The 12118-nt window shown below is 24.9% G+C and overlaps 1 protein-coding gene across 1 annotated transcript; it reads left to right on the plus strand.

The window, feature by feature from the left end:
• The first annotated feature begins 520 nt into the window (after positions 1-520).
• Positions 521-6774, plus strand: LOC109798566 (non-cyanogenic beta-glucosidase). Its single transcript, XM_083062355.1, has 13 exons — positions 521-834; positions 1298-1367; positions 3055-3113; positions 3648-3723; positions 3821-3898; positions 4014-4101; positions 4200-4446; positions 4615-4733; positions 4876-5093; positions 5308-5339; positions 5446-5548; positions 5667-5775; positions 5866-6774. Exons 1-13 carry the CDS (start codon positions 628-630, stop codon positions 6035-6037), a joined length of 1578 nt encoding a protein of 525 aa, XP_082918481.1. The 5' UTR covers positions 521-627; the 3' UTR covers positions 6038-6774.
• Positions 6775-12118: the final 5344 nt, after the last annotated feature.

Consider the following 12118-nt stretch of genomic DNA (forward strand, 5'->3'; position numbering starts at 1 on the left):
CTCCCACTTTAAATAAATCAAATCCCACATTCCATATAGTTGTATTTGACTAATCCGCACGTAATAAAATTTTACACTTCATTTTGATCTTTACATTAAAATAAGTGGCGGCTTTTATGTTTCTTCGCTATTAATTATTACTCTGACGAGATATTATAATTTATAAGTGATGGTAAATTACTGTTTTAAGATTTAAAATATTAATAAAAAATAGAACTTTAATATTGAACATTGAGATTATTTTATGAATTAATCATTCATACATGACACTGTTAAAATATCATATTGAATATTAGATGATATATTCCGTACTTTACTAAAAAACCAATCCTTGTTTACCAACCACACATTGTCTAACCAAATCCAATTCTCCATTGACATATTCCTCAAAAATCCGATTCATGCGGATTCTTCCCCCAACTAACGAAGAGATCTTGACGGAATGATTGGTTGCCAATGTGTATAGGTGATTAACTCTATACTAACATGACATTATTAAAAAATATGATTGGTTGTCAGTGTAAAAAAAATTTATACTGACAGTGTATGGATGGATTATTAACTCTTATTTTAATATGAAAGTAGGCACGTTCATGGGGATGGTTTTGGTGTATAAAACAGAAAGACATGCAAGTAGCGTTGAGGCATAGAAGAAGCACAGAAATGGGGTATTATTACTTAGTGTGTGTGCTTTCTTTTGTTCTACTTTCCTCATTCAGAGTTTCTTCCACAGATTCAGTTCCATTATATTCGCCTGTTCATGATGCTGCTTCACTCAATCGCACCTCTTTTCCTCCTGGCTTCATCTTTGGGGCTGGATCCTCAGCCTATCAGGTAAATATATAATACACACACATATTATGACTGTTGTTAGTACTTTATAATTATTTTGTTTAGAGAGCTAATTAAAGTTTTCTAACAAGTTTAAGAACTAAATGATATATTAAATCAAATGTTGCATTTGAAAGTGTGTTTTTAACATTTTTAAGCTTAAATTTATTTTGTTGGACTTGGATCTGCTCGTGTTCTATACCTCTCTCAATCTCTCTTTCTTTATATCTTTTCAAAGATAGGAGAGTATATATAGGAAAGAATCCAAGTTATTGCATTTAGGTACCATCAAGATATGCTTGACTTGCTAGATGACATGTTAATCAAGCAAGGTTGAATTCTTTATTAGATGGACTGAAAAACATTTTTGCTGCAGAAATACTTCGATTTGTTTTTCTTTAACGATATTTTTTTCTTCATATTTTTAAGTGTAAAACTTGATTACGTGTTTTTGTTGTGTTTATAGTTCGAAGGTGCAGTAAACGAAGGAGGCAGAGGAGCAAGCATATGGGATACATTCACCCATAAACATCCCGGTATCTCTCTCTCTCTCTCTAAACATAAAGGACAAGAAAAGATCATCGAGATGCATATTAACTTTTTTTATTTTTTGTTTAATTAATAAACTAATTAATGAGTCCTACTGTTAAATTTTAAATCGCAAATTGCAAGCATGGATGCAAAGGTTGGTTGGTATGTAAAATAATTGCAAACTGTAAGCTTGGATACAAAGGTTGGTTGGTATGTATAATGAATATTAGAGAACGTGATTCTTTTATATCAATAAATGATGTACTTTTACAAATCTGAACATTATGAGATTTAATGAACTTTCATTTAAATTTTTAATATAATAAATTTATATTCAAATTTTATATTTAATAATAGTATTTTAGCATCTACATTTGTATGGTCAAAATATTTATAATATATATATATATATATTATATTTAAATATATAAGTTATATTTTATATTTATGATAAATATTTTATATTGTGATATTATATTATTTTAATTATTTATAATTTATTTTAAAAATATTAAAATTTAATAAATAAAAATTAAAATAGATAAAAAAATCCTTAAAAAGTAAAAAAAAAATCTTATAAAAATGCTTTTCATTTAGAATAATTGTTTGTATTTAATATATAAGATAAATTTTTCACTTACTAAATATTAAATAAATGGGTAATATGAAAAATAAACGGTTGATACTTGATGGTGCAATTTATAAATTTACTATAAAGTTATAAAAATTGCATATTATTTAATCACCTGATTTATTTAAAAATACAAAATGTACTTTCAGAAAAGTAACCAAAACTTGGTAGTTTTAGAATTACATGAAATTATTTTATCTAATTCATTGAACTTTAATGTATTCAATTTAATTTATTTTAAAAAATAACCTATCAAGAAAAATTTAAATTTACATAACTATTAATAAAATAAAAAAATTATAAATGAAGAACAACTCTTATTTTATAAAATGATTTTGAAGGATTGAGTTAAATTTCAATATTTTTTTTTAAGTTTCTTTTATTTTATTTGTGGATGTGAGATTTTTTGAATTTTTTTTTATATAACCCTCATTCTTTTTAATGTTTAAGAAATATTTTAAATAAAATATGATCATTGAAAAAAAAAAACTATTCACAAACATATGCGAATATGCCAGCGGATAAAACTATTTAATTAAGCATGTGATTGTATATATGCGCAACCCACTTGCAATATTTATTATTATTATTTTATAAAGAACATGTGTATTTTCTACTTTGAGACAACTTTTCCCAAACTTCATAAGATCATTATAAGATATTGATTTATTTATGGATAAAATCACTCTATATATTATTAATAAATAAATTAATATTTATTAATTTATTTCTTAATAAGATATATTAGAAATACACATGCAGTAGTCGATGCCGTGCACTTCTTAGATCCATATTCCCTCCCGATTTTTTTAATTGCAAGCATAGTTGAAGTCATTTTGAATGTTTAAATATATCACTATATAAAATATAAATTGAAAATTAATAATACAAAAGAGTTTTATATTTTATAAGCTATTTTTTCTCTTTAATTTTGACAAAAAAAAAAGCTATTGATTTGAAGTTGAAGGGAGCTTAATTGAGGTTTCTTGTAATGCTGTTATTAAGTTATCTTATTCATAGTTAATTTGCATTCATGCATACATGATTGGACATATATGCAGAAAAGATAAGGGATGGAAGCAATGGAGATGTCGCCCTCGACCAATATCACCGTTACAAGGTATGTGTATTTGATACTAAAACAAATGCTTTAATATAAGTTTTTTTTAGCCTATTTAATCATATAGATTATCATAATAAAATTAAGTTTCGTAATAATTACTTCAAATATCATTATTAAGATTATTTTAATCAGCTGATAGTATATCAAAATTAAATTCATTAAATATTTCCTTTCTTAATAATATTTGGTAACTTCACTTTGTGTGCTCATACACATCGAACTGATCGAAGATAATCGCAATTATGATTTATGAATGTGTGTCTGTAAGACATTTTCTTTAAATTGGTATTGCTTGCGAAAAAAGAATTTGGGTATAATTTGCTTGCAATTTTAAAATACAATTATAAAAAATTGAAATGATGGATTATGAAATCGGTAATTAGACCCCATGAAATTCATCTGTGAACAAATTCCAAACTACTTAGAAGTTAACTAAAATTCACTAGACTTCTCACAGTATAGTTTCCATATATTTAATTTTATTTTTTTGTTTAATATGTAATAATATACTGTCATCCATGTATATCACAGGAAGATGTTAAGATCATGAAGGATATGAATTTGGATTCATACAGGTTCTCAATCTCTTGGCCTAGAATACTGCCAAGTAAGTTTAGTTAAAGACTATTCTTGACTCAATTTTACCTGGTTGGGTGATTATTCGTCAATATTTAACTATTTTTTTATTCATTGTATTTCAACAGAAGGAAAGCTTAGTGGTGGTATAAATCATGAAGGAATCAAATATTACAACAATCTCATCAATGAATTATTGGCTAATGGTCACTGCTCACTATTCAAACTTTTATTTTTACATTTACATTTTAGCATTTTAATTATTAAGTTGTTGATAACAAAAATTAATTAAATAGTGTTTGTTATTCATATCAATTATAGGTTTAAAACCATTTGTGACTCTTTTTCATTGGGATCTTCCCCAAGCACTGGAAGATGAATATGGTGGTTTCTTAAGCTTACATATAATGTGAGTATCCATTCTATAGCTTAGCTTATTTATCTACCTAACAAATTTAACATGTTGATAGGATTGTAAGTTGTTGAACTTCCATATTAATTTTTCAGAGATGATTTTCGAGATTATACGGATCTTTGCTTTAAGGAATTTGGAGACAGAGTAAAACTTTGGGTTACTGTGAATGAACCATGGGTGTTCAGTCTAAGTGGCTATGCATCCGGGACAACAGCACCAGGTCGATGTTCCTATCCAACATGCACCGGTGGTGATTCTGGCACAGAACCTTACATAGTTACACACAATCAAATTCTTGCTCATGCGGAAGCTGTTCGTGTGTACAAGACTAAGTATCAGGTTTAGTTACTTTGTCGACATTTGACAATCTTTGATTTGTTACACTATAAGTTGTTCTCTATATACTGTCATGATTAATAAATATTTCTTACTTTCTTATTAGATTTAGAGTAAAATATTTCTTAACATCTTGGTGTATAATTTAAAAGATAATGGGCATTTGTGCAGGCATATCAGAAAGGCAAGATAGGCATAACATTGGTAAGCAACTGGTACATACCATTAGCAGAGAATAGCACATCAGATCAAAGGGCCGCCGAACGAGCACTTGATTTTCAATATGGATGGTAATTCAGTGCTCCCTCTTTTTATTAAGGTTATATGACTTGTGAGAAACATCATTAACAACACAACTAAAGTGAAAAGAAAGGTAGAAAAATATTCCCAATAGCTGATTTGTTTTTAATTTGTTTCATTGATTGGTGATAGGTTTATGGAACCATTAACAAAAGGAGAGTATCCTAAAAACATGCAAGCCCTAGTGGGAAGTCGATTGCCAAAATTCACTATATCGCAAGCAAGGCTAGTGAATGGTTCTTTTGATTTTATTGGCTTAAACTATTACTCTTCTAGTTACATTAATGGTGTACCTAGACAAAGTAATGTCAAACCCAGTTTCCTAACAGATCCTCTCACCAGTCCTTCATGTAAGGATAATATATATGAACATGTTTGGATACAAATTAGAAATATTTTTTAATAGAAAAACTCTCAAAAATATTTTTAAACTCGTATCTAATTAGACTTTATATAATATATATCCATCTATCTATGATTATTTCCCTAAAAGTACAAAACAACTTGCACCCTTTATTTAATGTTTCACTTGATAATGGCATGTCGTTGTTCTTGCAATTGCAGTTGAACGCAATAGAAGACCTTTAGGTCTAAGGGTACGTGTGTGGACCATCTAAAACTGTAGTTGTTTTCCAAGTTGAATTCATTTGATATGATAAAATATTAAATGGATTATGGAGAGTGCATTTGATTATAATGCAGGCTGCTTCATTTTGGATATACTTTTATCCAAAGGGACTTCGAGATATTCTATTATATACCAAGAACAAATACAACAATCCTGTGATTTACATAACTGAAAATGGTAAATAAATATATCCAATACATGATGTTTATTTTTTGCTCCTTGAGTCCTCTATTAAACAAAAGTGTATATTGAAAAATATATAAATGCATGATTATGCCTTTTCTTTTCCTTATAGGTATGAACGAATTCAATGATCCAACGCTCTCAGTGGAAGAAGCCCTTTTGGATATTTACAGAATCGATTATTACTATCGTCATTTATATTATCTTCGATCAGCAATTAAGTAAGTGTTTGGCTAATTATTATTATTATATATAATTGATTATTGATTGAGTTTTGATAATATTAACAAATGAAAAATATATATATATAGGGCTGGCGTAAACGTGAAGGGATTTTTTGCATGGTCATTTTTGGACTGTAATGAATGGTTTTCAGGGTTCACTGTTCGATTTGGATTGAACTTTGTAGATTACAACGATGGCTTAAAAAGGTACCCAAAGCTTTCTGCTCAATGGTACAAGAACTTTCTCAAAAGAAACTAGTACTAAAAGGCACCATTTCGCTGCACCTGCAACTCATTAACATGTTATTTCTGATATGGTGTGTCTGGATGAGAAATTTTACAAATTTAAAAAATTTAAAATTTTTAGTATTTAAATTATTTTGATTTCAATTTCTATCATTCTTAAAATATTTTGTTTGGATAAGTCAATTCAAATTTTTTAAATTTTAAATTATTAGTTTAGATATGATAATTTGATTCTATCATGATAAAATTAATTTTAAAATTTTATTTTTATATTGAGATTTTTAAATAAAATTTTATAAAAATAAATATTAGCTAATTTTTAAATATTTAATAATTTTAAAAATTAATATTAGATAATATTTAATAATTTTAAAAATATTTTTGAATATATAATAATTAAAAACATGAAGAGATAAGAGATAAGATAAAATATATAAGTGAAATAAAAAGAAAAAAAATATCAAGAATTTCAAATTCTTACTTTTTTGGGAGAATTTGAAATTCTATTATTTCAAGGAATTTCACAAATGATTGAATTTCAAATTCCTTGTAAATTCTCTATCCAAACAAAGTATTTCATCTCAAACAATTTGAAAATTTTCAAATAAATGACTTACTCCATTTATTCCTCATCCAAACACATTCTTAGGTTTTCATCAAATGTAGTAGTAATAAGTGCCTTGTACCATCATGTATCACTTTGATTTAGAGAGTTATCTCTTAATTAAGTTCCACTTTCAACAATTTCAATTTTTGGCTCATTCCAACTCAAGTACTTACAATGTCAAATATGACTAGTTAATTCAAGAGTAGAGATGAGAATATATTAGGTTAGATTAGATTTTGAATATATAAGTTGAGTTTATTTTACAAAATTAAACTTTAAGTATAGTCTATTATCTATTATAAGTTTTTTTTATAGGTCTGATCTAACCTAATAACCTATTTAAAAGTCTATTTTTTATTAATAATGTTAATGAGGTCAATAAACTTAATTTTGAAAAAAATCAACAATTTTTCTTAAATGTCATTGTGAGTTATTTTTTAATTTGTATGATAAAATATAATTTACTTAATATTATTAAAATTTAAAATTTGAAATATATACAATATCACAAAGAGGGAAAAAAGTGAATCATTTTCTGTTAGAGAAATAATTCATGTACAATAATATCCATATCTGCGTACGTAAGGAAGGATGCACGTATTGCTTTGTGGGGGCAGTTGCCCCACTAACTTTTCAGGTCTTTTTTTAATAATATATATAATATTATATTATTTTTATTTAAAATTTAAAAATAGAAAAAAGAATTTTAAAAATTTAAAAGTTATTATAAAATTAAAATTGAATTTGAGTCTTGCTACAGTTATCTTTGTGTGAGAAGGAAGATTTTTAAAAAAAGTTGTTATGCATTTAAATTGTAAATCAAATAAAAAAAAAATTATAAATTAATAATGTATATATTTTAAGTAAAAGAAAAAAAATCATAAGTTGTTATTAACTTCTTTTTGGATATTTTATATCTTTTTTCTATTTTATTTTTACCTTTTCCAATTCTTTTCATATTTTGAAGTTCTCATCTATCTCTAATATATTTTAAAGTGTAGAAGAGCGAAATTGAAAAAAAAAATACTTCTTTCATCTCTATTCCTTCTTGTTTGAATAGCTAAACTATACATTTAAAGTGATCTTTGAGGTTAGTGTATTTAAAGTTATTATTTTTATATTACTTTATTTTAAAAAAATTATTTTCAATGAGAAATTGAGTATTTTAATTTTTATTCTCATTCTATTTTTATGTTTAGAAGAAATATTGTATGTTATGAACATTACATTAGATAACCAACTTGAAAATTATTTCATAGATGTATGTTTTAACGGTACTTTTTCAAAATTAGAAGGGATTAGTATCTTTCTAGGAAACTTGTAGAGACAAGAAAACATGTTATATATCCATTGGTGTATTTGCTTTTAGAGCTAGCCTTGATATTACCAGTCAACTGCATTAGTTGAAAGAGTTTTTTCTGCTATGAATATCATCAAGAATCGGATGCGAAATTATATGAGAGATGAATGGTTAAATAATTGTTTAGTTACTTATAGAGAGAAAGAGATTTTTGATAGTACTGAAAATGAGCAAATTATTCAATGTTTTCAAACTATGAAAATTCGTAAAGAACAATTATAATATATATTTATCTTTATAAAAGTTTTATTTTATATTTTGACAAATTTATGTATTTAAATATTGCCCCCACTATTTAAAATTGCTGGATCCGTCACTAGGCGTACTTATAAGTCGTAAGCTTATAAATCTATAATGAAAAAGGATAATCATATAAAAAAAATATTTTAAATATTTCTTATATCTAATTTGGTATATTTTAAATAATTGACTCATATTTTAACAAACTAAAATAATTATGATGATAATTTACAAACTAAAATAAATATTCATTATACATGAGGTGATCTAAGGGGTATCATGTACAATTTTTTTCTACAATGTGCATTTTCATTAGTTGTGACCACACACCATAATTGGGTTCGGTTAGGATGATGCCTACGATAAAGACACCTTCAAATTGAATTATCACTAAAATTGATGTTTTTTCTGCCATTTCTCCATTAAAGATCTTCTTTAAAGGTTTAGAAAAAAAAAGCTTAAGCTCTAGTACCAAATTGAAAAATAAAATAAATTTAATGATTTTTATTCATGCTTTCGGTATACATAATACTCTATTCTTGTAGTATTTTACTTCTATAAATCTTGGAACTAAATAAGAGAGTTTACTAATAGGACAAAATTAAGGAAGTCTTAATTATACAATATTTTGTATAGATATACAAACATATAATTAGCTAATTAGATATCTTCATCTCAACATTTTGTTCATCCAATATGTCACATGCTATTCTAAATCAAAGTTTGTGGAAGCCTCTTACTATGTAAAGTTGAGTGTCGATAGTTGTAGCAGAAGTCCTAACATATTAGGATTTGGAGCCTCATTAGGAATTCATGTAGTAATTGACTCTTGGGATTTTTAGTAATTGTGGTGTTACTACTAATAGCGTGTTCGTATTGATTTGAAAGTGAGAAATAATCATTTGTTTTTGGAAGGTGAAGACAAAGCATCAATTAGTTGCTTCCACTTTTTTACCGTATCTCCGTGATTTTGAGAGGTAAAATTAATTATGAGTGTTATATATATAAACATACTATAACTAAAATATAAATTAGCTAATGAATTCAATCTTTTTTATGTAATGTGTTTGTTTTATATGTTGTGAGTTGTGACATAAAGAAAACGTGCTTAGTTTTATTTTCTTTTCATCGTTTATCTCTTTACGCTCTCTTTTTATAAGATTTTATGTTACAAATTTTTCAAACAAAAAAATAAAAAAGAATTTAATAAGAATCATTTTAACGTGCATGTCACACTTGAGACACGTAATGATAATTATTGAGCTGTTTATGGAATGGACTTGTGACTACAACAAAATTTGTTATTAATGATAATTATTTAATGGTAATAATTTAATTATTACTATTTAATTATATAATAAAAATATTAATAGCTAATATATCATAACCACTAAAAATGTATTTATATTACACTAAAATTTATTATTAGCGACAATTATTTATTAAAAAAATTAGTCTCACATCGATTAGAGATAAGATAATTAAATAGTATATAAGTGAGTAATAACTATCATTTTATAAGTTTATTTTATAGGGTTGAGTTAGACTCTTAATTCATTATAATAAATTAGTATCAAATCACCCACTATTACCAAGTTCAATAGTACTGTAAAACAATTAGAGAACAACTTTCACCTTATAAATCTCACATCTCTTAATAGATAAGACAATTAAAAAAATATATAAATAGAAGACAACTCTTATCTTACAAATCTCACATCGACTAGACATAAAAAAAAAATATAAGTTGTAAATTTTAAAAAGAAAATTATAGGAATAAATTATTTAAAGTTCTTACTAGCAAAAGATAAAAGTCACTAAATGGATGGAAAGGAGACAATTGAAAAAATAATTTTTAATAGCCTTTAAAATGACTACTAGAATTGTCACTAAAAAAAATAAGTTTTTTCGACAATTTAGTAGGTCTTTACCAACATTTTATATAAATGCTGATAATAGTATTAGCGATATTGAATACACCAACTATTATTTAAATACTAGTGAAAAAAAATAATGGCTATTTATATAATCGTTAAAGAATAAATTAATTGCTACAAAAACCTAATTTGTGTAATGTGTGTACATCAAATTTCAATTTGAGGCGTGTGCGTTGCAATATGATACAGAACTTCACATAAAAAATAAATAAAAAATTATACTGGTGCATGTTTAATATTTATCTAATCCTTTATTTTATTGTGATACGTTGAGATTCGAAATTGACATATTTATAAATATATATACCGTGATCACATATCGTGCCTTTAAAGTATTACATATTCTAATTTGTTGATTGATTATTGAGACTAACGTTGTTCATCACGTTAAAACCTAAAAGAGTGTAAATGCTACTCTTTTCCTTTGTGGGTTTTAGTTTTCTGGTTGAAATCTCCCACCTTTTATTCACAAAAAAATAAAAATCCTAAAAGAGTGTTTCAATTTGGAGCAATTAATAATGTAATTTTTTTTTAGTATTAAGTATTTATTTTGGTATAGTGAGTGCTGTTCGGGCTGGATTGCTTATATCTTATAATTTATTGTTAGATAATTTAATACTAAATACGGTGTTCTTTTTAGAATTACAAATCTAGACTATATACAACTAAAATTTAATATGACGACTTAAAAAGTAGTGTTTTTTTATTATTTTAATTTTAATTATTTAACTATGATTTAATGATGTAATGGAAATAGGGGAGTTATTAGTGGTGAAAATGATGGGAGAAAAGAAAAGGCTAAACAAGCAGTAAAAAAGTTTGAACAATAACTCCATGAACGAAGAATTTTAAATGTGAGGTATGAAGTGTGAAAGAAAATATAAAAAAAATGGCGTAATTTTTAAAAATTTAAAAGTCTTAAATCTATTTTTAGTTCTTTAAATATATGATAAATTTATTTTTAATATTTTAATTTTAAAATTATTATTTTTAATTTTTAAAATTTTATTTTAGTCTCTTAAACTATTAATAATATATCTAAAAATTATAGATTAAGATAATTATCTAATATTAATTAAATTTAATAAGATATTTTTATTTATAAAAATATTAGTTGATAGATTTTATACGATATTATTTAATACATTTGATAACTAAATTTAAATATAAAGATTAAAATAAAAATTTTAAAAAATTTTAAGAACTAAAAAAATTAATTTTAAATTAAAAAATTAAAAATAAATTTATTTTAAATTTAAGAAGCTAAAATATATTTAAATCAACTTATAATTAGATCTAAAATACTTTTTTTTTATATAGAAAAGTGAGTTAAAATAGTTTTAAAAATCATTTCAATCCTTTTTTTTCTTAACAAATGTTGTTTTCGAATTAAGTTAAAAAAAAGTAAGAGTGAAACCTTACATCAACATCAAAGGAAGCATAAGAAATTAATATTCTATTAAACCTGCCACAGGCATTTGATAATTAAGCTTATCCCTTTCACATAATCTATATATAATATGAAAAGTGAATAATACCACATCATACATGAGTCACATACATAATATAATATTAACAATTAAGATTATGGCCTAAAATAAAATATAGTGTCTTACTTTAAATTTAAAGATTTTTTAATCATATTACTAATATAAAATATTTATTAATTTTATTAATAATTAATTTTTATCAAAGAATCTAATTGATCATCTTTAATAAAATCTTTTATCTTAATCACTTTTTTTTTTAATACACAATACACGAATTCAAAATTTTATATATTTGACTTATGTAAAATTTATATAAATAGAACTTGAACAATATCAAATGCACCACCCTTATTATAGTATAATAAAATCAGAAATGTGAATTTGCCTTTTACAAATATATCCTAATTAACATCATTTCACACATAAAAAGAAAGTCATCGCCAGATCACGATCAACAAAA

This window comes from Cajanus cajan, chromosome 8, assembly GCF_000230855.2.
Source record: "Cajanus cajan strain Asha chromosome 8, NIPB_CcT2T_4, whole genome shotgun sequence".
In the NCBI taxonomy this organism is placed as follows: Eukaryota; Viridiplantae; Streptophyta; class Magnoliopsida; order Fabales; family Fabaceae; genus Cajanus; species Cajanus cajan.

What these genes read in the sequence shown, in the direction of transcription:
- LOC109798566 (XM_083062355.1), top strand. Translation starts at nt 628, where the DNA reads ATGCAAGTAGCGTTGAGGCATAGAAGAAGCACAGAAATGGGGTATTAT. An exon ending in TTCTTAAGCTTACATATAAT is followed by an intron (nt 4,102 to 4,199) that starts GTGAGTATCCAT and finishes TTAATTTTTCAG; the next exon opens with AGATGATTTTCGAGATTATA. An exon ending in GAAGACCTTTAGGTCTAAGG is followed by an intron (nt 5,340 to 5,445) that starts GTACGTGTGTGG and finishes ATTATAATGCAG; the next exon opens with GCTGCTTCATTTTGGATATA.